The sequence below is a fragment of the Delphinapterus leucas genome, chromosome 7 (assembly GCF_059928025.1).
Source record: "Delphinapterus leucas isolate spDelLeu-1000000601 "Yukka" chromosome 7, BTC_Dleu_Yukka2, whole genome shotgun sequence".
In the NCBI taxonomy this organism is placed as follows: Eukaryota; Metazoa; Chordata; class Mammalia; order Artiodactyla; family Monodontidae; genus Delphinapterus; species Delphinapterus leucas.
Window position 1 is genome coordinate 52,835,316 of NC_143135.1, and position 27,243 is coordinate 52,862,558.

General features: G+C 48.1%; 1 protein-coding gene across 1 annotated transcript in view; it reads right to left on the reverse strand.

The window, feature by feature from the left end:
- Window positions 1-5,017: 5,017 nt before the first annotated feature.
- The window catches only part of MAP6 (microtubule associated protein 6), a 57,701-nt gene continuing 35,475 nt past the window's right edge, over window positions 5,018-27,243 (reverse strand). The window contains exons 2-3 of the mRNA XM_022593851.3: window positions 7,514-7,727; window positions 5,018-5,218 (exon numbers count right to left, since the gene is read on the reverse strand). Of these exons, the coding sequence (XP_022449559.1) occupies window positions 5,018-5,218; window positions 7,514-7,727 (415 nt within the window). The remainder of the gene's footprint in view (window positions 5,219-7,513; window positions 7,728-27,243) is intronic.

Consider the following 27,243-nt stretch of genomic DNA (forward strand, 5'->3'; position numbering starts at 1 on the left):
GCCTCTCCTGTCTCGGCTCGGCTGTCCCTGCCGCTGTCCCTGCCCTGTTGGCCTCAGGTGGGGCTGCTCTAGGTCTCCCCTTAACTGTAGATGGTCCACGGTCTACATCCTGAAAGAAACTTTTTATACCTGAGGTCCTGAAAATGTAAACCGCTCTAAGCATTTTAGCAGGGAGAGGGCCTTGAAACCATGATGCACATAGAGGGAGTCCGCACACAGAGGGCGTCCACTTGACACTCCCTGAATCTATGGGAAGCAGGCTGTGCATTTTTAAACCCTAGTGGAAAAAAAAAAAATGAGGGAAGAACTTCACTAAGAACACAAACTCTAAGGAAGGATTAAACTACGCTTATAATGAATGTAGCAGTGGGGACCTATTTTAAAACTAGAGGCTGGTTTTAACTTCATTTGCTGTTTCAGGGAGGTGATGATAGTAAGGGTGGAGATTTGCCTCCTGGGCTTGGGCAGCATCAGGGAGCACAGCGGAAGTGAGGCTGAGGCTCCGGGTGAGCCTGACCACGGGGTGGTTCCCACCTTCCTGCTTCTCCGCTGCCCATTCTTGCCCTTCGATTCTGAGTGTGTCTCACCTTCTCCTGGGTTATCCTCAGTGTCTTCATACATGTGTGTTTTCTGGGTGTCTTCTCTCTTTGCCTGTTTCTACTTCTCCTGTCTTTTCATCTCTCAATCCCTAGTTTTGATCAAACAATTCTTAACTGATCAAAAGAGAGCTAATATTATACTTTTAGGTACGCTTTATTATTGGACAGTATTTTGCATTTTCTGCCTCATACAAAAGCAGGCAGGTGGGTGGAATGCTTTCTGTTCATCTGGAAAACAAATATATAGTGTTTTGTTCCACATACATGATCCTTGATTATTCCTACCACGGCTCCTACTCAAAGCCCAGATTTTGAGAAACAGCAACAGAATGAGTCCCAGCCTAGAGCTCCCAGCCTAGAGCAAGAGAGGACCTGTGGCTGGTGCCCGGTTTGAGGGTGAGGGTGAGAAGCACGATGGTGGGAGCATGCGCAGGTGGGGTACAGCTGGGGGTGTGAATAGAGACCCTGGTTAGTGACCTCCCCCCCCCCGACGGCACCAGGACGTCCACGGCACCCTGACCCTCCCAAGGACTGAGCTCACCTGGCATTGGGCTCCCACATCTCTGCTCTTGCAGCCCTTCTGCCTGTCATGACTGGCCGCCCCCCACCCGGCTCTGTTCACTTGGTCGCCACTTGCCCATCCACTGAGGTCCTCCCTGACCCACAGGATCTGCTAGAACAGACTCCTTCTTCATGTTTCACTGTGATTGCAGGTGGGGTCTCAGCCACCCTGCTTCTCTGCTCCAAGCACAATGCCTGGCACATGAGAGGTATTCAATCAACATGCACTGGCACAAGGAAGCGGGATCCCAAAGGATAGAATCTTTTGTCCCCCATTCCAGCAGAAGGACATCCAAGTGGGCACCCTCGGCCCTGGCTCTGAGGTGCCCACCCTTCTGCTCTCCTGCCTGTAGGCCTGCCCCTGCATGCCCCGCATACCCACATGCCACCCACTCTCCAAGGTTCCCCCCCATGAAGACTACAGATTCCCCACTCCCAGTGGGAAGAATCCTGTCCTCCATCTGAGCTCCCAGCTCCCTGGCCTGTTGTTACCTTGTTTGGACTCCCTTACGGCGGCTTCCACACCCCCGTGTTAGGCGCACACCTGACTGTCACGCCATCACCCACACAGTGAGCCAGCCCCTGAGCGTGGAGCCTCCACAGTGACCAGATTAAATAAATGAAGGCACCTCTGCCATCTCTTGGGAGGAGAAAAGCCATAACAGACAGTCCTGCGGGTTGACGGGAAGAGGGTGGAGGTCGGGGGCCAGCCTCCCAGTGTGGCGAGGTGGTGCTGGCCACTCACCCCCAGCTACATGGGATCAGATCGTTACACTACCTTGTTGGCCACTGGGTCTCCCGGTCCATCGTCGCCTTTCCCAACACTTAGCTCTGACTGCTTGCAATTAGTATCTGAGAGGCAAGTATCTAAAAGAGTCAAGCTGCGTTACGGAGAACCCCAGAGAAACTGCAGGGTGCAGCTCATCTCGTGGAGAGCGGCTCAAATGGCAAAAGTTGGTTCCTTCACCTACTCAGCTGGGCCTTACCAAGGAAATAAGATCAAGAAAGTGGTGTTCGTCTTTAGCATTTATTTATAATTGGAAAAACTGTTTGTTTGTTTTTCTGAGCAAGCACAGGCCACAAGCACGTCACAATCAATTGGCTATACATGAATATTTTTGTCATTTTCTTACTAACAGCAGGAATGAAATAGCACCAAGAGAGGTGTGCGCTACACATACATAGACAATCTGTGGTACGCAACAAAACCCAGGCCACAAAATCGTAATTAGACGCTTCCGGTCTGCCTTGAGAGAGGCAAAGGCATAACGGGAGCACCAGCAGATAACAAAAAGCTTTAAGGACCCAACGCACAGCTTTAGGGATCATCTTTGCAGGTGAGTGAAGCAGAAGGTGAGAAAGCTTCAGTCCTAGCTCTTTTGTCAGGGGAGTTCAGGGAACCACAGGGAAGTGTACAAAAGTGGGGCAAACAGGCATTTGAAGCTTGGCCACCTTCAGAAAGGCAACACTAAAACACTGCTTGTGAAACTGAAATCAGTTTCAGTCAGCGCGTTTGGGATGCAGAACTAGACCGGCTGAGTTTTATTTGTAAACAGTAGAAATCAAAGGAGGTTTCTTGCCAGTGAAGTGACACATTCAAGAGTCAAAGCGAACTACCAACAGGGTTTTCTCAGTTGGAGGCACTAAAAAGATGGGGAGACTAAAGGCCTGAAAAGACATCCTACAGGTCATCTAAAGCGTCAGGTGGGGCAGGGAAGAAACTCAGTGCCTGGGGCCACAAGGTGGGTGGTTAACTCTACAATTGGGGCAACACAAACTTGAATCAGACACAGGGGTGGAGTCCTACGTATCCTGGTTGTGCTGTGGTGGAGACATTTATACACGCTACCCACTACGGCTGGCCCCGTGTCGGGCACACAGGCATCCAATAAGCGAATGTTGAGTGAATGGTCCCCTGTGCGTCGTAAAGTTTGATTTACTTGATCTGCAAAAAAATAGAGGACTATTCTACGGAGAAATCCAAATCGTGGCTAACATCAACATGTCTGACGAATGCCAGATCTCAAGAGAACAAACATACGTTGGCAGATTCTCTGGACAAAGTTAAGATCATGCTGACCGAGCTCTCAGCATGAGATTATTGTTAAGATCAGCTAGCAAATACCTGAATCAGTACCGAGATCTACTCTAGCCCTTTCCAGCTAGGCATCAAAATCTGAGATCCATAAACCCTGAAACTCACTAACGTTTTCTACCTTGCTCGGTACTTCTTCCTCACAGTTCCTTCCCTGGGACAGAAAGGAAGATGGCAGAGAGGCCTGGCCAAGCGCTTCATTTCTGCAGGTTCTGTCCTCTTAGGAAATAGGGCCTGCATAGCACAGGCTCAATTAATTTGCAAGAGACTTCTCAATCAGCCCAAAGGTGACAAAGAAAATAGTGTAAATGGGGATTTTGCTGCCTGAATGGCCAGAAGATGAGAGAGCTTGTGGAGGCTCTATTTCCTCCAACTTGAAGGACCTAACGGGACTTTTGAGGTAGGGGACCGTGAGAACTTCACTCATTACCACTTTTATTACAAAAGAAAAGTACGCCTGAGCAGAGGCTGGTGTCACACAACAGCCCAGCGATTTCTGAATGACGGCGACAGGAAGCACCCTGGGGACGTGGGAAATAAAGAGTACTGCGCAACCTACACGCCGCCACGGGGTTTGCAAATGTAATTTTTCTAGTAGGTATGTGGGGTCTTTCCACAACTCCCTGGCTAATGCCTACAGCACAACTCTAGCACAGCTAAGGTGGCACTGCTGCCACCGGCAGCTTTAGCCACACAGACACGAGACACACAATGCAGGGAGAGCTGCTTTTATTCAGAAATGAGGTCAAAAACGCTTGCTAATCATATAGCAGGGAGCTGTCCTCGTCTTAGGCTAAGTCATAGAAATTTCCCATAACCTGAAGTTCAGCATCTCCTGTCCTCTCTGAGGAACAGAGCAAGCAGAGCCCAGGCATTGTCACAGTAGCCACTACACCTGCTTCCTGCTGAGTGTTTCTCAGAAGCAAGAAAGCCACATTCTAAACACACGATCTTTACACCTTGAACTTTCCTCCTCAGTCCTCCGTAACCAGTCACTTTGCAAAATCCACAGCACTGGATAGGCGGAGAGTTAACAGGAAAACAATCTCATTTTTGTCATCTTCCTATGATGTCTGGAGTGTACCTACAACACCTAACCTTTTTGCCCTGGCCTAGTTTTGGTCATCAGTGGCACATCATTTACTTGGTATACGATTTAAAGCCCACTGATAGGAAACTAAATGCAGTCACGTGTTTCTAACAGAAGAGTCTATGAAAAAATTACTTAAACTTAACAGACGCAACTCATTTTATTGACATGAAGGCCAGAATATTTTTGTTTGCTTGTTAAATATTTCCACACATTTTGCCAATTGCCGAAGCCCAGGTCAAGCTTCTATAGCGCATGAGTTTTGGAAAAGAACACTTTTACCTAAAGTTCAAAATTGATCACTGGCACAGACCCTGGGGAGGAACAGGAGGGGGACGCCCTACATTCATGTCTAAGCACCGCCAGGACGGTTCCCCTGTGGTCCCCGGGCCTCCCTCGGCAGGTATATTCTCCCCCGCCAGGAGGCACCGCCCTGCACACAGGCTCCGGCTGGTCCAGGGGCCCGTGGTGCAGACCTGCTCTAGATCTGCACAGGAGGCAGGCCGCCCAGTCTCTGAAACAGGATCCGTCTGTTCAAAGAAACCAAAGAGCTCCTAGGACGTTCAGGACCCATGCAGATGGGAAGCCTCTAATCAATTTTGTGGCCTTTTTTGTTGGTTAGTGAAAAAGAAAAAAGAAAAGGAAGAGAAGAAGCAAGGGAAGTGCAGTGCATTACTCTTTAGCCTCAGCCAGCTTATTGTTCATCTCTGCGCTCTGCTCCTTGTCAGCAGGTGGGGCAGCGCTGGCACCCTCCGCGCTCTTTTTCTTGGAGGCCCGGCCCAACACCACCTGCTTGTCTTTGGCCTTCCTCGGGGGCTTATGGCTCGCTGAGGTCTTTTTTGGTTTGGAACTCTGGAGACTAGGTTTCTCCACCTGCACGGAGAGACAGACAGACGGCGAACAGAAACAAAGAAGGGGAGGGAGTAGGAGGGCGAATTTAGAGAGAAGACATGATTAGTGAAAGGATAACAGTAACAACGCAGGACTCGGAGGGGCATGGCGTGTAAAGCCTCTTCGGGGACGCTAGGGCATCCGGCATCTCCCCTCTGAAGCCCCCGGTCAGCCGTTCTGGCCGTCCTCTCGCTGGCCACGCCGCCAGCCCTTGCGTCCCGGCCCCGCCAGGTGGGCTGTGCTCTGTGATGCACTCCCCGCTGGCCCTGCCCGCGGGAGGACGGTACCTCACCATCCTGCTCAACGCAGGCGGGCACGTGAGCGGCTTTAGGCAATGAGATGTGAGCAGAGGTGACGGGTCACCTCCAGACAGAAGATCAACAGTCAGCCTGTGCTTCCCAACGTGCCCCTTTCCTCTGCCACAGAGAGGCTGCTCTTCACCCTGAGTTCTAGACGGAAGAGGTGCCGAGGAAGAGAGCTGCAGCCCACCCACGGTGGGCCCATACTGGTAAGAAATAAACCTTGTTTGGGCTTCCCTGGTGGCGCAGCGGTTGAGAGTCCGCCTGTCGATGCAGGGGACACGGGTACGTGCCCCGGTCCGGGAAGATCCCACATGCCGCGGAGCGGCTGGGCCCGTGAGCCATGGCCGCTGAGCCTGCGCGTCCGGAGCCTGTGCTCCGCAACGGGAGAGGCCACAACAGTGAGAGGCCCGCGTACCGCAAAAAATAAAAAAGAAATAAACTTTGTTGATGGAAGACACTGAGATTCTGGGCGGTTTACTACCACAGCAGGAGCCGGCCTTTCCTGTTTCTGAGCTCCTGTGCACAAACGTCCTCACTGAGAGGCTTGGGTGGGCAGTCTCGCCCAGTGAGGCCTTCAGCGCTGTCCAGCCATCCCCTCCTCCCCTCTGGCTGGCTCCCCAGACGGTTTTCCCCAGGGCTGCTGTTCAAGCCCACTTCCCTCTCCCCAAGCTACCTCCTGCCAGTTCTGCCCCCTCATTCCTGGAAGATGGTCTTTTCTTCTCTTTCTCAAGAACTCTGGGCCACTGGGTATGATGCCTCAATATGCCACCCTCCTCCCACCCACCTCTGGATTTACTTTCCCCAATCTTCCCTCACTCCTCTACTTGAATCTTCTTTTGTCCAAAGTCAACCCCATGTCCTGGGTCCCACTTCATCTGTGGAAGGTGGACGGAGATGATGTTGGGCCTCACAGGCCGGGTCATCCACTCAATGAAGTCTAGGGGTTTTCAAGTCACCCCTGACCTGGAAATAAGGTAACCGATCATCCTGGTTTGCCCAGGACTGAGGGCTTTCATGGAATATGGAATTTTCAATGCTTCATCTGGAGTAGTCCAGGCAAACTGGGTTGGGTAGTTGCCTTACCTGTAAACCAGTCCTGGGCCCAAGAGGAGACTCCACTTGACTGCAAGACTTTAGGGCAAAGCAGAGCAAAGGCTCTTAGGTTTTCAGACTTTTACTGCTATTATAGAGAGGAGAGCTGATAATTGCACAATTCCGTATGGCTTGACATCATAGAATAAGCTATGGCATGTATGATTCCTGTCTCAGCAGCAGAGTCTCCAACATGATTCTCCCTCTCATGAATGCATATTGCGATGAAAACAAGGCAAAGCTCTGATGTCACTGGAAAATCCCTGAATCCACTGTAACTTACTTAGGAATGAAAATCATTCACAAGCTGTTTATTATAGTAGCAAATTACTTGGAACACATGATGTGACAGGTGTATTGTGACAGACTGAGAATTGCTGCTGGCTGGAGGGAAAGGATAACAAAAGGCAGGTGATGTTTAGGGATTTGGGAGGTAAAGAAGTGTCCAGTGATTGGAGCTGAGGATGAGGCAGGGGCTGGGTGGGAAAGAAGTCAGGCAAGGAAGCCTCCAAGGCTGGGTCAGCACTTCAGGGGCAAAAGCACAGTTATTTTAAGACAAGGGGATTTAGGGCTCATGTGAGATTTTCTGCCATTTTGGGGGGGGTTCTCAAAATCAGAAGCTAGTTCTCTGGAAACCTACCAGTCTTTAAGCTGTTTTCATTTTAGGTAATGTTCCTTTAAAAGTTCACTTTGAATTTAGCAAAGGTCCCTGGTAAGAAGCCCCTCTGTCTCTGTGTGCTGTGAAGGAAAGGAGGGGCTTTAAAGAAGCCCTTGGGGGCGGGGCCAGAGTTGGCAGTACCCCCTTCCCCACCCCTCAATCTCTGCTGTAGTTAACCCCTCCATGCCAGACAGTGCCGATGCGTCCCCAGAAGTTCAGTCTCACCTTTGGCGGTTCCTTGAAGGGCTCACTGTAGAGGCTGCGTATTCTTCTGCGATCAATGACCTTATTGTCAGCTGGGGTTGGCTTATTGGCCTCCCCTTTGAACTGGGCGCTGTAGCTGGTCTCATGAGCCATCTTATCATCCGGGGGCTTGTACTGGGGCTTGGCTTTTATGGGTTTCACAGGCTTGATGTCAGTCCATGCTCTGAATTCATTCCTGCAAATCAAAGAAAGCCTAAGTGATATGATACATCCTATATCCAGAAGCAGTGCTCTCACACAGGGCGGCAAGCACAGCAGGTTCTCAGTTAGTGCTTGTCGGGCTGACTGATGTGTGGCTGAAGAGTGAACTCACTCCCTCCTCCTGCGTAAGTGTGAGTGTTCCTTCCTGCCCGGTCGAGGCAGGTTGTGACAACAGCAGCAGTAGTTCAGAGAAAGAGCACGGGCTCCCAGCTCCCACTGTGTGACCATGGACAGGCAGTTCTCATCTTTAGGCCTCATTTTCACAATACCTAACATGAGGCTGAAGAAACTCAATCCATTCAGTCATTTATGAGTTCAACACATATGACCGAATGCTGCTGTGTGCGAGGTTAGAGAGCTGTGACTGTTAAATGAGACAACGTGTTGGACATTGTGCCTGGTACGTTGTGGCCAAACGAAAAAGTCCCAGTTCTGACTGAGTTATTTGTAATGAGGTGGATGTACCTTGAGACTGTCACACAGAGTGAAGTAACTCAGAAAGGAAAAACCAATACCGTGTGCTAACACATATACATGGAATCTAAAAAAAAAAAAAAAAGGTTCTGAAGAACCTAGGGGCAGGACAGGAATAAAGACACAGACGTAGAGAATGGACTTGAGGACACGGGGAGGGGGAAGGGTAAGTTGGGACAAAGTGAGAGAGTAGCATGGACATATATACACTACCAAACGTAAAATAGATAGCTAGTGGGAAGCAGCCGCATAGCACAGGGAGATCAGCTCAGTTGGTGCTTTGTGACCACCTAGAGGGGTGGGAAAGGGAGGGTGGGAGGGAGACGCAAGAGGGAGGGGATATGGAGATATATGTGTACATATATCTGATTCACTTTGTTATACAGCAGAAACTAACACACCACTGTAAAGCAAATATACTCCAATAAAGATGTTAAAAAAAAAAAGAACTCTACAAAAAAACCCCACAACTAACCATCAAAAAAAAGCCAGTTCTGTTCCTTCCTTTGTCATGATGAAGATGCTCTGTAACCCTGGATCTTTAAAGTTAATACTTCTCTTCAATAGCAGAGGGCTTGCTTCTTGTGCTACCTGAACCTTAACAACCTCAATCACTTTAGATGAAAATCCTTATGAAATGCCTAAATGCCTGCAGGTCATAAATAAGCAAGATGTACTGAACACAACCGGATGTCACCATGGGGACTTGTGCTGGGATACAGGATGTGTAAGAGAGTCTTGGTGGGTTTGGTGTGAATGGCTATTGGTCCTTACCCTAAATGATCCCTATTTGGTGTTTTTTGAGTCAGTGTGTCATTTTGCTTGTTCATGGCAATCTCTCTCCTGGTTTCTAATCAGCCATATCTGATCTGTTACAGGACTGGAGAGTAGATGGTGACAGTGTTCAAAACAGGGTAAAATAAATGTCGCTGCTGATGTAGGCCACAGGGTCCATCCTGTTTGTTGAGTGCAAAACATCCAATACATAAGCTCTGTGGCTCTGAGGTCTTTATCAGTCTCCCCTGATTTGGGGCCATGAGAAGCTGTGCTGTGGGAAAGGAAGAGCCAGTGTACGAATATCTGTGGAGTGAGGCTCTCCAGCACCCTCTCTCATCCTCATGGTAACTCCCTCCTTCAGGGCTCAGACATGAGTGCCACAAACAACAGGCCACAGGGGACAGTAGAGAGAGCTCAGGCTGCCAAGGAGACACACGAATTCTAGCCCTAGCTCTGCCTCTAGGTAGATGCTGAGCAGGCCCCTCCCCTCTCTGAGCCTTAGTTTCCTCATCTGTCAAAAAAAGAATTGACCAGACAATGTCCTTATAATGCCCTTCAGGCTCTGAGGGTCTCTGAGTTGATAAAGCTGGTTTGGTAACACTGAGCCATATCCTGGTCATTTGAGCTCCTGAGGGGGCACTGGCTCATGTGTGAGCAGACTGACCACAGTTTCTTAAGAGATCCTCCCGAAGCTTTAGACTTGCCTTTCCAGTGCAGTTGGACCTACTTCTAAATGCCCCACCAACTCAAACTCAGCATCCCTAGAACCAAATCATCTTGTCTCCCCTGCCAAGTTGTCTACTCTTCTCGGATTCCCTCACTGCTCCATTGCACTCATTCATTCATTCATTTATTCATTCGTTTATAAAACATTTACTGAGTGCTTACGGTCTGCCTGGCAGGATGAACTCAAGGTGTGGGAGAGGGAGGGACTGGAGTTTACTCCAGGACAATAAGATAGGCTCCATGAAGGAGGAGGGAGTGGGGAGCACAGGGGAGGAGCTCCTGCACCAGCCCGGGAGTTGGAGGATGGGTTCTGGAAGGAGTCAGGGAGATTGACAGGGAGCTGGCTGAACGTGGCGGGGCGGGTTTCCAGGCAAAATGGGGGGCATACAAAGAGGCTCACGAGAGGCCCAGCCCCCCAGGAGGACCTGCGGGCAGCTCAGGCGGCTGGGTTGAAGCTTGGTGGAGAAGGACAGGAGAGGCTGGGCAGGTCATGAAGGTCCTGCCAGCCACCCCAAGGGGATGGTCTGGACTGTAACAAGAAGTTGCCAGATGAGTTCAAGCCATGGATGCATGTGGCCAGGTTCTTCTTGGGAAGGAGAACTTTGGTAGCAGTGTGAATGGGGACAGAGGGGGAGGGGTGGAGTGGGAGGCCAGAAGGGATGTGCAGTGAGCCGGGAGGAAAGCAGAGGCCTGAACCAGGATCGTGGCAGTGGGGACGGAACACGGCACTGAGTCGAGGGAAATGGGCGGGACTCAAACATGGCTGAGCTGAGGGAGGCCAGGCTTGGAGAGATATTTGGGTTTGTGGGTGGGGACACTACCCCCCTGAGCCGTGGAACCTGGGAAGAGAGGGGATTTGGGAGGAGGGTTGAGACCCTCCTGATTCTGTTAATGGCAGCCACCTACTCAGCTTCAAGGCTGCTTTTGGAGCCTCTCCTCCCTCCTCCTCCTCCCCCCATTCGCCTCTGTAGCCTCAACCAGTTACCATGACCCGACTTCTGAGCCATTTTGGCTCTACACACAGGCCCAGTGCTGGCCCGGGCTGCTTCTGGGGCTCGGGCCCCATTACCTGCCTGAGGTGCCAGGACTCCCTTCCTTCCTCCCACCCTCGGGCCCTGATACTTGGCCTGCATCTCTCAGTAGCCAAAGCAGTAACAACCTGGCTCCTAAAATACGATGGCAGAAACCCGGATTCTCTGCTCCCACCCCTGCCTGCCTGCCTGCTTGCAGAATGAGGGCTGAGATAGGTATACACTGGCCCCAAGCACTGATTCTGGGTCACTTCTCCCAGGCCAGCTTCTGCAGCTTTCTCTCTCTCTCTGCAGCGGCCCCTGTGGGCTGGTAAGTGTCTCTCTGTGAGCATTAACCATGGGACGTGTCCTTGTGGGGACAGCTTGGTCACCCTGGTCTTGAACAACTTTGGTACATCATCTTCACGTGGGATGTGTTAATGAGTCCCATAATAAGTTCACTGTACTTATAACAGGCTGTTAGGTTTAAATCCAAATTCTATTACCTAGAACTTTCTTTGAACTCTCCACAAAACCTTCCCCAGCCACATGGAACAATTAATCATATGTCATAAAAAAATTATGTACCATTCATTAGTCACCTCTTATAAGCTGGAAGGTTGTTTCTGTTTTGTATATTCTCTATAGTCCTTACAACAACTTTGAAAGGAAGCAGTATTATTTCCCTTTTATGAAAGAGGGTCACCAAGGCTCAGAGAGGTTAAGTGGCTTGCATAAGGCCACACAGCTGGCAAATAGCAGAGCTGATTCTCAGCCCAGGGGGGTCGGGCTCCACAGCCCACATCCTTCCCACTGCACTCGGACAATGTGCTGGAGCTGCAGCGTGCTGGCGGCCCTCACTGGAGGTGCTTGTGCAGGCTGTGGCCTGCTGTCTGCAAGGCTGTGGAGGGTTTATATGACACAGACTGCACAGAGAATACCTGAGCTCCCCCAGCCCTGAGATGCTCCTCCCAGAGCAGTATGGGCCACACTCTCAGGTCAGTCATGTCCAGTTCCTTTTGCCACGAGTTCATGGTCCCCTGTAACCATCAACTCCCCTTTCTGTGCAACCAGATTTCAACTTGATCATTCATTCATTCATTTGTTTGGCATTTGCCAAACTCCAGCCATGGCCATGGCATGTGGCCCACAGAGAGGAGGAAGCCAAGGCTGAGGTCTCTACAGTTTAGTGAGTCAGGGTCTGTCCATGTGTGACCCTAAGAAAAGGCAGAATGAAGCAAATGGGACAGAGCTCAGAAGGACAGAGGGGAAAGGATGCTTTATTCTGAGGGGTGAAGTGGGGAAGGGGGCACTGAAGGATGCAGATAGAGAAGTGGGTGGGGGGAATCAGGCAGCAGTGAGGTATTTGGGGCAGGTTCACAGAGCGGCTGAACCACTCAGGGAGCGGGAGGGTGGGGCTCTTGGAGGGATGGCAAGGTGACCGGGCAGGCAGGAGCTAGGAGCAGGCTGTACAGAGCCTGGAATGCCATGCCTGGATGCTAGTGGGAGGCCTGGGGAGCCGCTGAACACTTCTGAGCGAGGCAGCACTATTCCTATTCCTCCACTGATGGTGTCCTCCTCCTCTCAGACTGTCCCAATTTTAGTTATTCTTCAAGGCTCAGCTCAGGGCTCTCCTCTTCCAGGAAGCCCTCCTGGATTACTCAGCCCAAAGTCTCCCAGCTCTTGGCTCCTGGACCCTCTACTGTACTGTCCAACTTTGTGGTTACCTAGCAGTTTCACATTCTTTAATTCTTTCATGAGTCCGTTTGTCTCTCTCGAGGGATAAGATATATAACAGAAAATTCATGACAAAACTCTCCTTCAAGTCCAATCTCATTTGCGTGGCTGCAGAGGGATATTCTTTAACTTACCCTGTATCAGACTACAGGTTAGGGGCCTGGCTGGGCGAGGACCTCAGTCCTCACTTGCCCGCCAGAACCCTTCCCTCCCCCTGGGCCATCATTGAGAGCCACACTCCATATCTTTCCTACATTTCTCTCAGGATTGAAGGGTTTGGCATTCAGTAGGCATTTACTAGAAACAGCTGTTATTTGATTTCCTTTCTGGTCAGCAACTGGCCCTCCTCCTGAGCCCTTCCTGCCTGCCTAGATGGTGCAGCGCTTGCTCCTTGGAGGCAAGAGAACATCTTATGCTTCTATCCGGTGCCCATCATGCTGAAATGATGATGGTCTCACAAACTTGTCTCCTGCCTTAGCCAGAGGCCATTCTCACCAGGAACTGAGCTCTGTTTATCTGTGTTTCCCTGCTGCCCTGAATAGCATAGAGCAAAACATCCAAGAAACGTCTGGAGAATCAAGGGTTCTGCTCTACTACAGAGACTTGTGAAGGCTGCTCACACGTGGGGCTTCTATTACTGCTTAAACCACGCCCCTAAAACCCACGAGCTGCAAGTCTTAAGCTCTTGTCGGGAAGAGTTTCCCTCATGAAAGTAAACATGCCAAGTCACCCAAGCTTCCACAGAATCCATCCTCCCTAGATTGACAGAAGGCACCTAGCGCCCCTGCTGAGTGAAGCTGCCTCAGGTGGGAAAGGGGCTGGCTGGGGGCCTTGGCACGGAGAATCAGGACAGGGAAGGAGAGGAAAACTTAACAAACACTTGCCCAACACCTACTTGTTAAAAGGCTGAGCCCTTTAAGAATCTAACCCTACTTTAGCCTTTGAACACCCTGTGTGGTCACTGCTATTCACCCCATGCTGTGTGTGAGGAACTGAGCACGGGGAAACGAAGGGACGCCAGGCCAAGCCAGTACAAGCCAGTATGTAGTCAGGCAGTTACTGGACCGCAGTCTGCCTGACTCAAAGGCCTCGTTCTGTCCGCTTCTCCACACTTGGGGGTGGGTGTGTAACCCACCTCAAGCTCATAGTGACTTTGGATCCTGGCAGCAAACACAAAAAAGCACTGCCCTTCAGCCTGTCTGGTACACACCACAGTGAGGCTCTGGGCAAACTGGGAGGATCCACATCTGCAGGCTGCTGCGCTGGCCTCCCAGAGCTGTTCCTCATGCCAAGGCTTCTCCTGTATCCGGATGTAAGGAAGTCATGGGGATTGGATGATCCAACCACATTGCCAAGGCCTCACTGTCCCCTAGATGGACCCCATCACTTGAGGCTTAGGGCATCACTGATGTCCTAATAATCCCTGCAGGGGCAGAGAATGGCTTTGGGACTATGATGTCCCTCTGTGGGTGAGTCAACTGCACAGAGAAGTGGCTCCACTGCTATGTTCAGGTCTGGGCATAAGGACTCCTTACAGGACTCCGCTGATGGCCCCTGTGTGCTGGGGAAACCTACGGAGGGGAGCCTGGGCCGGTGTGAGCCGTCTCAGTGTGTGGGGACTTGGTGGACAAGATGTTCCTGGGCTGCTCCCTTGGGACCTTCAAATCACAGCACAGTCACACTTAGAGCACCTGCTGAAGTAGGGCTTTTAGATTGTGCTGACCAGGCAGAGTTTTTAAAGGAGTCAACAAATGCTCTACCTTCATCTCCTCCTGTGCAGCCCCTGTGCCCACCTCACCTGGGCCCTCAACGCTTCCTCTCCCTGGACCACAGCATCAGGGTCCTGGCCCCCATCTCCTCACTTGGACCCACCCAAGACATGCTGCAGGATAAATCTGCTCGGCTGTGAGCGCACTTGCCCCTATGGGAACACCTTAGCAGTTCCCAGTGTCCTAAAGGACCAAGTCCCAGCTAAGGTCCCTTCTAGCTGCCACGTGTCACGATTCCTTAGGATGATAGGCAGAGCCCTGTGACTTGGCCCCAGGTGACCACTCCAGCCTCGTTTCTCTACCTTCATCGGTCGTCCGTATCATCAGTGAGGGAGTGTTTTCTGCGTGCCAGGTTCTCTGACTGCACTGTCTTATGCTGTCCTCACAACGACACTGTGCCACGGGTACCGCCACCGACTCTGCCCGGGAGGACTCCACGCTGCCCTTCCCCAGACACAGACTGCACTTTCCTGCTGTGCGGTTCCCCTTCCTGGCACGCTACTCCCTCCACGCCTCCAGTTGCTGAAGCATTACATGACCTTGCGTGCCAGGATCCAGTGCTCTCCCCTCCAGGGAGTCCCCAGGCCCACTGCTGAATCAGGCCTTCCTCCTCTGACCTTCATCTCTTGGTAGCACTCACTGTCTTCCAGCTTGTCCTAGGCCACCTGTGTAGATATCTTCCTTCCCTCCCAGACTGTGCCCTTGTTGAAGGTCAGGACTGTCTTTCTGCATCTGTGTAATCCTCACTGTGCCCTGGACAGGGATTCAGAATGCAGCCTCCACCTCACCCCTGTGAACAGCTAAACAGGAAGTCCCTGGGCTGCCCCAGCCAGGGAGGGGGCATAAAGTTGCTACACGGGCATCTCATGGCCTATATACCGCTTCCCACAGTATGTCCACAAACTCCTTGACATTCTTCCCTTAGGTGAAGTTTAATTCCCCGCCCCTTGAATGTGATTGTACTTAGTGACTTGCTTCCAACAAACAGAATACGGTGGAAGTGATGGTATGTAGCTCCCGAGACTGCACCACAAAGCCATTGTAGCCTCGTCCTTGCTCTCCCTCTCTTGGATCACTCAGCCTGGGGACAGCATGCTGCCACATCACGAGGACACTCAAACAGCCCCTAGGGAGAGGTCCATGGGGCAAGGAACCGAGCCTCCTGCTAAAAGCCATATGAGTGAGCCGTCCTGGTAGTGGACCCTCAGCCCCAGGCAAGCGTTCAGGGGACCTCACGAGAGACCCTGAGCTAGAATTCCCCAACTAAGCTGTTCCTGGATTTCTGACCCTCAGAAGCTGTCTGAGATCATTAACGTTTGTTGGCCTAAGCTGCTAAGTTTTGGAGTAATCTGTTACATAGCAATCAATTCTAATACAGACCCCAATCAGAAATTACTCTTCCCATCGAAAGGAGTTTTAAAAACCCAGGGTTCAGGTCAGCAAGGCAGAGAGCACTGGTGTGAGCAGAGCCCAGGAAGTTCAAGTTCCCAGCAGAGCTGTGGCATCAAGTGAATAGAGACGGTCATGCTCCGGTTGTAAGAACCTGAGGGGGAACATTTTGCAGCCTTCACTAGAGGTAGCAAAGCCTCCTATGCAGCAAAGCTGGTTAAGAAATACGTGGCTGGGGGCCTGGTCACAAGCAGAAACAAAGAAACTCAGGCCCTCACAGGCGAAAATGATGCCTCAGTGCACACAGCACATGCCAGGGCTCAGGGAAGCACAGGCCGAGGGCAGGGAGGTGGGAACAAGCATCGAACCTGGGCCAGAAGAGAGTCGGTGGTTCCCTGGCAAGAGCACAGGCTCTGGAATAAAATAAACCTGGGTGCCATCTTGGCTCTAACCCTCCAGTCAGTCCCTCACTTGCTCTGAACTTCAGTGAGCTCATTTGGAAAGGATTTGCTCAAGGCCTGTTTCACAGGATTGATGTGGGGTTAAATGAGAACGTATTAGTAGCAGAAGACCCGAACGTCAGAATTACCAAGTCTGTGGTGGATAACTGTATCATAATGTATTTGGTTTTCATCACAGAGTCACGTGCTCAAGAAAAATGATTGAACATCTTCTTCATCGCAGTCACGAAGCTGGAGATGCAGTGTGGAAGCCAGATGCTGCTCCAGCCTCACTGACCTCGCAGTTAGTGGGAAGGTCTAAACAATTACACAGACATCAAATATCTGTCCAGCTATTGTTTTCTCTGACCACTGCAGTCAACGGTTTGGTGCCCAATGTGGACAAAATTTGGACAGAAGCTTCCAGTGGCAGGTTCATTTCTGAATGCATTTCACGTTAGACTTGAACAAAGTAGCGTTCGATGAATGCCTGATTAATTGAATCTCCAATACTGAGGGCCCACTGTCAGCAGATGTTCACTCCTTAAGGCCTTGTCCCACTTCAGCACATTTTCTTGCAGTGACTCAAGGGGAGATATTGAAAGAGCAGTTACAGAGGGAGAGACTGAAGACGGGAGAGAGCTGGGTGATTGATGAAGCCAGGTCCCAGAAGAGGAAGGGGGGAGGCATCAGGAGAATGCAGAGAGGGTTTGGCCTTGGAGAGACGGTGTTGTAAAAGAAGAGAACAGAGGCTGGTCCTTCCTTTCTCATTTGGAAAAGCCTGACATTTACAAGAAACAATGAAACAGAAGTATAGAAGGACAATTTTACTGCTGCGAAGAATATCTACAGGTGTTAATGAGTACAGATCACCTCTTGACAGAAGTGGAGTCTTAGAATAATAGATTATTGCCAACTACAATCATATATAAATTCTACTTCTCTGCCCATAAGCCCCAGATTTATTTATTATGTGTCTAAGTCCTTGGGGAAGGTACTTCTTTCCCCATTCTCTTGACAATGAAATTTTCAACAACATTCCTCAACTGCTTTATGAAGGAAGAAAACCACCCTTTTAAATCTTAATGGTTTAAAATCTTCCTGTAGATTTTCATCAGTAATTTATGTTGCCATGGAAACATTGCCTTTGTTCAAAAATCGTGTCCACACTTGTTATATTAAAGTGTTCTAGAAGAAGGGAAGCAGGCTCCTTATTGAACTCAGGTTGGAAGCAGTCAGCGAATGCTGTCGGTTGCCAAGCTATTGTCAGGAGTTGGTTAAAGGAAGTAGGATTCGTAGATTAAAAAGAAAAGAACAACCCTGGGCCTGGTGGGTTGCAGGGGGCTTAGAGAGGCTTCTCTCTCCTTCTAGGGGGAGTGGATGACTGCTTCTTCCCGCTAGAGATGACTCGGTCAAGAGAGGAGTTTTACGATCTATGCATGTAAATGTACTGCATGCATCTTTCAGCTTCTTTTGTGTGAAAGGGAACCTTATAGAGAATGCCAACATTCTAATCATTTAGGATTGCTCTTCCTATCCATTAAAACCCAATAAACACATGCACACCATGTGTGAGTTTTTTTTGAAATGAGGAAAGCACACACTGGGCAAAAAACTTGTCAGTATATAAAGTTTGAAGCTTATTGAATGTGAACAGAGAATGAGAGGAAAAGAATCCTCTTTTCCCTTCCATGGAAAGATCTAGCATGGGCATCAGTTGGCAATGACAAGTGTCGGGATGTGGGTTCCCCTCATTAGGCAAATGGCTCATTCTGCAGCTAACTGCTGTCTCAGTCTGTCACGGGCTGCATGGGGTTCACAGGCCCCCATGCACCTGGGAAACAGTGCCTCACACAGAGAAAGCCATGTGCACGATATATATGAGTATGATATATATGAATTACGAGTACAGATAGTTAAAAATGAAAACTGCTCAAAGTAGGAGTCAGTTTGATTCTACACAAATTAATTTAGGTTGCAGTGTCTAGCAGGCACTACGCTAGGAACTGTCGGGAAGAAAAAGGGTCCAAAATAAGAAACCTACAGTTGGCAGAGGTGGAGGATAAGAGTGGAGGAACGTGGTAGTTAAAGTAAGTGCACATACAAATACACCTCAAGTAGAAAAGAGTAAGAGCTAGATGAGAGGTTATAAGAAAATTACAGTTCCCCTTCCTTGCTTGCTAGCCCCCACTTTCGCGTTATTGTCTGCGTTTATTATTCGCAGGAATGCAGGACTTGTGCTACAAGACCATAGTTATCTGGTTGAGGCCACTCTCTTCTGGATGGTTGGGTCCCCAAGGACCTGTGTCCGTTACTTGCAGAAAAATGGTTCCTAAGACAGGAAATGGGAACCCTGAGAGTTGCCCTGAAAGGGGGGAAAGACTGCTGCCTCCTTCTGGGTAAACCTAGAATTCTGGGAGGACACTCCTATGAGATGATCTATCAAAAGTGCCAAGGACATTGTATGATACATCCAGTGAAGTGCTCAATAAATCCAGGTTTCCTCATTCTTTGCTCTGTGTATAGGAGGGGCTTGATGAATATTTTTTTAACAAATAAAGCTGGTGCTAAAGATAATATCATTTTATGACTTCTTGAGACCTATGCTAAGTTACTCTTTAAAGTGTAGCTCCATTACAAGGAAATACTAGGAACAACTTCACGTCATTAAACTTGACAATATAGATGAAATGGACAAATTGTTAGAAAGATGCCAATCACAAAAGCTGACTCAAAAAAGAAATAGAAAATCTGAATAAATGTATATCAAGTAAAGAAACTGAATTAGTCACTTAAAATCTTTCCACAAAGAAAATCCAGCCCCTGGTGATCTTCTATCAAGCATTAGAATTAGAATTCATATTGTTGAATTCTATCAAACATTAAGGAAAAAATAAACACCCGGCCTAGGGCTTCCCTGGTGGCGCAGTGGTTGGGAGTCCACCTGCCGATGCAGGGGACGCGGATTCGTGCCCCGGTCCGGGAAGATCCCACATGCCGTGGAGCGGCTGGGCCCGTGAGCCATGGCCGCTGAGCCTGCGCGTCCGGAGCTTGTGCTCCGCAAGGGGAGAGGCCACAACAGTGAGAGGCCCACGTACCGCAAACAAACAAAAAAAACCACCCAGCCTAACAATCTCTTTTCAAAATAGAGGACGAGAGAACACTTCCTAACTCATTTTAAGATGGGTAAAGTCACGTATTACCCTGATACCAAGCCAGTCAAACACATCTTAAGAAAACTACAGGCCAATATTACTCATGAATATAGATATTAAAACCCTTAACAAAAGATTAGCAAATCAAATCCAGCAACATATAAGAAGGTTTAACAAGTGAAGTTTATCCTAGGAATGCAATCTTGGTTTAAGATACAAAAAAAAAAGAAAAATTAATGTAATATGCCATTGTCATAGAATAAAGAACAGAAACCATATGATCATCTTAATAGATACAGAAAAAATGTTGGGCAAAATCTAACACCTTTTCATGATTAAAAAAATCTCAGTAAACTAGGAAAAGAAGGGAACTTCCTCAACCTAATAGAGGACATCTACCAAAACCTTACAACTACCATTATACTCTATGGTGAAAGACTTAATGCTTTCCCCTTAAGATCAGGAATAAGGCAAGGATGTCCACTGTTATCACTTTTATTCAACATTGTAGTGGAGGCCATAGCCAGTATAATAAAGCAAGATAAAGAAATTAAAGGCATATAGATTAGAAAAGAAGAGTAAAACTGTCATTATTTGCATATAACATGATCTTGCATTTAGAAAATCATCAGGAATCTACAAAAAGTTCTAGAACAAATGAGTGAGTTTAGCAAGGTTACTGGATACACAATGAATATACAAAAATTAATTATATTTCTATAGACTAGTCTCAAACAACAAGAAAATAAAAAATTTAAAAATCCATTCACAACAGCAGAAAGAATAAAATGCTGTGGAATAAGTTTAACAAAAGAAGTGCAATGCCTGAACACTGAAAACTACATAATATTGCTGAGAGAAATTGAAAACCTAAACAAATGAAGTCATATACAATGTTCATAAACTGGAGGATTTAATATTGCTAAGATGGCAAATCTAGAAATTGATCTATAAATTTCAAAGCAAATATTATCAAGATCCCAGCAGGAGTTTTTGTAGAAAATGACAAGCTGATTTTAAAGTTTATATAGAAATACAGGAGATATAGAATTGATAAAAATTTTTTGAGAAAGATAAACAAAGTCTGAGAAGTTATATTTCCTTATTTTAAAACTTATTATGAAGCTATAGTAATCAAGTATGTTACTGGCATAAAAATAGACACATAGATCTATGAACAAAATAGAGAGTTCAGAAATTGATCTTTGTATACGGTAGTATGTTGAAGCTGGCCTATCCTGGCTTACAGAGCTGACTGTCAAATTTTCAGGAATCTGGTGAGCTGACTGTTAAACTATTGGTAGCTTGAAATGAGCCATGTAAGAGTATTCATACCAGGAAATTGGCCAACACTACAAATTAAGCCCCTTCTTTTTCCCAGAGAGTTAGTTGTTAAACATTTACCATCATATCATTGCTCACATATATGGTCAATTTATTTTTGACAAAGGTGCTAAGGTAATTCAATAGAGGAAAGGATAGTCTTTTCAACAAATGGTGCTGGGAAAACTGGATATCCATATGGAAAGAGAATTAATCTCAACCACTAACTTACACTACACACAAAAATTAATTAGAAATGTACTATAGACCTAAACTAAATGTAAACCTGAAAATGATACAACTTCATAAAGAAGACATGGAATAAAATCTTTGTGACCTTGGAGTGGGCCAAGATTTCTCAGATATGACACAAAAGGCAAAAACAATAAAATTTAAAAAATGATAAATTCAATTCACCAAAAATAACATTTTTAGTCTTCAAAAGATACCATTAAGGCACGGAAAAGACAAATCATAGTCTAAAAGAAAATATTTGCAAAACATATACCTGATTAAAAATTTGTATCCAGAATATATAAAGATCTCTTAAAACTCAATAATAAAAGACAATCAACCCAATTTTAAAATGGGAAAACTACTGATAGACACTTTACTAAAGAAGATATACAAATGGCAAATAAGTACATGAAAAGATGGTCAACACCACATTTTAAGGGGAAATACAAATTAAAACCACAATGAAATACCACCACACTCACTAAAATGGCTAAAATAAAGATCACTGACTACACTAAGTGTTGACAAGAACGTGGAGCAACTGGATCTCTCATACATTGCTGATGGGAATGTAAAATGGTACAGCTACTTTGGAAAAAACATTGTTTTTAAATTAACCATACACTTACAACATGTCTCAGCAATTCTATTCCTAAGTACCAAGGAGAAATGAAAATACACATCTACAAACAATTGATACACAAATATTAATAACAGTATTATTCATGGTAGCCAAAAAGCTAGAAACAACCCAAATATTCATCAACCAATAAACAAATAAAGAAAATGGTAAATCCACACAACGGAATAACACTCAGCAATAATAAGGAATGAACTAACATGGGTGAATCTCAAAAGTATCATGCTAAATGAAATAGCCAGACAGAGATATGACATATATGATTTTGTTTATATGAAATTGATAGAAAAGGCAAATTATAGAAACAGAAGGATCAATGGTTGCCTAGGCCCGGGAGTGGGAAGGAGGATTGATTGTAAATGAGTGGGACAGATGACAATATTCTAATACCATCTTTCAGGGACAGTTGCCCCGATGCATAAATTTACTAAATCTCATCAAACTGTACTTAAAAGGGGTTAATTTTATGTTATGTAAACTATAACTCAATAAAGCTGTTAAAACATCCAGCTGTCTTGTCTTCTTTCCTGACATTCCTCCCCTTGCAGGGAGCTGACCCCTGCCTCCTTTAGTGCCCTGGGACTTCCCTGTACCAGCTTCTTTGTCTGGTTGCTCACACTGCATTCTTGGCTGTTTCCAAGCCCATCTGGGAGGCCTGGGAGGACAGCCAGGGCTTCCAAGCCCTCTCTGTGTCCCAGGTGCCTGGTTTGGAGGCTGGAATGTTTGACCATTCGCCCAGTCAGTGTTGCTGAACATGTAAATAAACACCCTTGTCTCTACTTTTTTAATTGTAAAAGTAACACGTAGCAGTTACAATTAGTTGTCTACTATTCTTTTTCCTATTGATTGGTATGAATCTCTATAAGTATTAGAGATAAAAATAAGACATAATATTTCTTTGCCACTGTGTTTCCCAGCTTGTCCTTTGCCTACCTCTCTATGGCTCTATCTATGTCTATGCAAATCCCAGCTTACATAACAGTGACCTACCATGGCCCCCTGTTTGGACTAGAGCCCTGCTCTAGGGGCCTCAGGGTGTTTAGACAAGTCCATGATGAGAGACCCCAGTGTTCCTCAGCAGTCTCCTGAGCATCACTGGAAAGCTGTGTACATAAGGCCTGAGGAGGGACAAGAGTCAGCGTGACTTCCTCGCTTGTGGCTACATCCATATATAAGCTTTAAATTTGCACATGGCCTATTCTATCAATCTTTTCCTTTATCCTTTCACTCTTGAGGTTAAAAACCTTTAAAAACCCTTCTCTATGCCATAATCATATAAATATTTACCTAGAGTTTCTTCTTTATGTATTTATTTTTTACCTTTAAATCTTAAGCCATTGGGAATATATTACTATTTTCATTTAGATGGCCAAAACAGAGAAAGAATCACAGTACCCACTATTGTCAAGGATGTGGGGAAAGTGTAGCCTGGCCCAGTGCAGCAGGGCACTACAGTAACTGCAGGGCCCAGAGAGGGTCTGGAACATCATAAGTATTTGTTGAATTTGTGAATTAGTGAATGAGGCCTTTAAAATTGCTATCCTTTGATCTAGCAATTCCATTTCTAGGAATTTGCCATAAAGAAACAACTGGACAAGAAAGTATTTTTTTCAAGTATCACAAATTCTGGATTATCATCATGTGTGAAGGCTGCAAATCAATCCTCTGTTTGGAAATACGAACGCATTCCAAGTCTGACAGCGCTGGAGCACAGCTAAATCTCAGAAATTATTAAATAATATTTAGCCTAACAACATTAAATAAGTGATCTCCATGATGCCATTTTTCGTGCATTGGATGTCAGTGTGCTTCTTGTTGCTAATGATTCACTGGAAGCGGTACCCCTTAAATTCTGCCTTTGACTGCCTATGCTCCATCTTGTCTGAGGTCAGGGGAAGTCTGGGATGCGTCAGGGAAAGAGCAGCCTGGCAGGAAAGGGGTGGGCAGTTGGGTGAGTGAATTAAGGACTTCATTTACCCAGGCAGACTAAACTTTATGGCTTCAATATCATTCTTTCTTTTCACACGGTAAATTCACTTGCAGGAGGTCTTTCAGCAACCTGCTAGGTCTGAGGAAGCAAGAGACATCCTCAGAGGCATCAGAGTCTGAGAAAACATGAGGCTGTTTTCAGGCCACACAATCTGGAGGGGCTTCCTCAAAACTGGGGTCGAGAATTGCTTCATGACGCTGCAGCATAGAACTCAAGTCTTGTTTGTCGCTTGCCTGGGTCAGGGACCAGCGTGACAGTGATTTGGTGTGGCAGGTGCCTTCAGAGGCTGGTTGCTAAGGGGCCAGAGAAGGGCTAGGGCTGCATTACATCCTTCTTCCTCTCTGTTCCAGGGGCAGGAGGAATTTACACGTTCGCTCTTCAACCATCAGTGCAGCCCTTAAGGCTGGAGGTTCCCTGAGTCTCAGATTGGGGCAACAATTTACTTGGGGTATGTCTGTCAGTCAGGGCCAGATTTGAGCCCAGGTCTGTTCAACTCCACATTTCACCTCCATAAGCTGCCCTGTGAAACCCGAAACACTCCCATTACTCTGTGTGTTGCGTAGGCTTGTCCTTAACCTAGAATTTTTTTCTTCCCCCTTTTGACTGGGGAAACCGCTGTGTCAAGATGCAACTCAAATACAGGCCCCAAAAGAGGTCAGGAAAAGGTCTGCATTCCTGAGACGGGCACGTGTTGGGCTGGGACTATATCCTGCCTGACCCCTGGCCACGTCCCGGTCAGCAACCGTGATTGAACCCAGCACCTCGCACACAGCAAGCACCCAAACAATATTTCAAGTCCTGTTTCATGCCTCTGAGCCTCTGCTAGCTCTCTGTTCAATAGGCACGCGTGAAGCATCCCTGAGTAAGGTGAAGTATGAACTTGCATTTCAGGAACTTTCTGCAGAAGCCCCACCAACACAAGAAAGCAAAGGTGAATGGCAGGGCCTGAGGAGGGCAAGTGCTCGGGAGCTGAAGGTCCCATAGAGGAATCTGAGGGGGTTCAGAAGGGGAGTAGGGGTTTTCAGAGAAGGGGAGGCACTGACATTTCTGGAAGAAGCATTGAAATTCCTGCAATCCTTTCCCCCTCTGAGCTTTCCAGGGCTCTTGATAGGAAGGAGATCCCGTCCATAAACTCATGAACATTGTCTATGCACAGAGCCATCTTAGTAGCACCCTCCCCCAGCAGCCTGGAGTGGTAGGTTCTAGCTGGTAAGGTCACGAGCTTTCAGCTGGGCAAGCAAAGCCCTTCAGAACACCTAGTCTTTGGGGGAAGCAATTAATATTTCATAGGCAGCCTCCTTCAGATCAGTGCCCTGCCTTCTCTATCTGACACACTGAGCAGGTCATCAGCCTGGCGACTGAGGGGGAGAGAAGAGAAGGGATGTGTCGGGCCCACAGTGAGCCACGTGCTTCACAAAAACATGCTCTCACCTAAATCCCCAGGCAGGCAGAGGACTCCCACCCCAGACCCACAGCACATCCTCTCTGCTGCCTTCGTCTCTCGACAAGCCTGCCTCCTCCTCTAACTGGAGGTTCTTGACGGAAGGAGCTGTGTCCCCAGAGCTGAGCCCAGGGCCAGGCACAGAGCAGACACTCAGAAAAGGCTTGTTGGGTGAACACAACTGCATGAGAATCACAGAGCAGCAGAGCCAGACAGGCGCCTGGAGACTCTCACCTTATTTTACAGCAGAGGATTACATGAGGGGCAGTGGAGGCAAAGAAGGTGGAGAGGTGAGGTGGGAACACGTACTGGACTTGGACTTGACTCTGGAGGCAGCAGGAGTCACTAGAGACTTGGGAGCGGGGCAGTGATGTGATCATGTGGCCTGGGAGGTACTTTGGTGGGGTGACTCGGGCCACCTGGGGACAATGAGGGGTTGGGGATATGGAGGGACTGACACTGCGGATTCAGGTACATTTCAGTTAATGATGACAGCATTACAAACTTAGTGTCAACTCTGCTAACAAATTATTGAATTCCCCACTTAGTGCCTATAGCAGTTATAAGATGGTTTTCCTCTGCTGAGGGCCTGCGGTGTGCCAGATGCTTTGCACTCATTTAATCCTCAGAACTACCTTTTCAGATGGACGTGATTACCTTCCATTTTAAGGGTGAGGACAGGACGCTCAGAGAGGTGAAGTGAGTGTCTAAGGCCTCAGAGAGCCTAGGGGCCAGGCACCGTGTCAGCCCCTGGGGAGAGAGAATAAGGTGCTCCCCTTCGAGTGATGGCGGAGGAGAAAGATAAGCAGCCTTGAGACCTGTGGTATGAGAGGTGCTGTAACCAAGAAACACAGGGGCTGGGAGGCCAGAGCAGGGCTCTAATCACTCTTAGGGGGTGACGAATGAAGTCTTATTGTGACAGGTGACAGGAGAAATGCATCACAAGTTGGAAACAGCCCATCATCCTATTAGTACTTTTGTTTTTTTGGAGCAAAACCAGGCTATGCAAAACCTAAAAAGAAATAACTCAAAGCAGAAGGAAAAGTACGCAGAGCATCACTGCATGAGATTCAAAAATCATCTTCACGCTTATAATCATTTAACACAGAGGCTCCTGTGTGTGATTTCCCAGCAATGGGATGAGCCCTGTCTTTCTGCTGCAGGAAACTCCGGGGCCATTAGGGGAGTCCCAGGGATCGTGGGAGAGAGATGGCTGACAATCCAGCAGCGGATGGCCTCACACAGGCCCACCACTTAATTAGTGAGGGACAGTGTAAGAGAGACACAAGTCGGGGTGGTGGGGGACAGGGCACCTAGGGTGCTTCTGCAGGAGAGCCAGCATCAAAGGGAGTCAGGAACTGAGACACCCCCAAACAGCCACTACTTTGCACATGTGGCCGTGCCTGTACGTCCCATTTGTGTTCCTATGTGTGTGCGTGTGTATGCTCTGGCCAAACAGTAAGAGGAGGGAGGGTTGGCAACAAAAGGACATGAAAATGAGGAATTTTCCCACTTAGAGATTGATTTGCCTTGAGATTGATCATGATAATGGTGATGGCAGTGCAGGCAGCTCACATCACAGAGAACCTTCTCAGTGCCAGGGGCCGTAGGAAGTTCATTCTGTGCGTTCTCTCATGGGTCACAGAGGACCTATGAGGCTAGTGCTCTTGTTATCGTTCTCGTTTCACAGATGAGGGAACAGGAGCTGAGGGTGTTAAGGGTCACGACCTTGGCTAGCAATAAGTGGAGTTGCTGGAGGTCTTTTATCAAGGGACCTGCAGGCTGAGATCCGCGTGATGAGTGGGGGTCTCCAGAGAACCCCGCACGGTGCCCACAAGAGACAGTCCACCCCACACAGCTGCCGGTCCGGACAGCACCGGTCACCACGACTGCGTCAGTCCAGGCTAGAACCCTCCTGCTCTCCTCCCTTGGCTCTCGCTCCCTGAACACCAACCTGGGCAGGTGGAGTGCTGGAGGAGGGGAGCAGGACAGGTGGGACATAAGTCCCACCACAGACTTCCACTCTGGAGCAGGCAGAGTTGCAGGAGGGGAAGAGCCTTAACTTGAGCTAGACTGACCCAAAACTACAACAGGGGAACTGGACTATTTTTTTTTTTTTTTTTTTTTTTGCGGTACGCAGGCCTCTCATTGCTGTGGCCTCTCCTGCTGCGGAGCACAGGCTCCTGACGCGCAGGCTCAGCGGCCACGGCTCACGGGCCCAGCCGCTCCGCGGCATGTGGGATCTTCCCAGACCGGGGCACGAACCCGTGTCCCCTGCATCAGCAGGCAGACTCTCAACCACTGCGCCACCAGGAAAGCCCGAGACTGGACTTTTTAATGACTGAAGGACTTTCATTCACTGAAATCTGATGTACAAGTGAT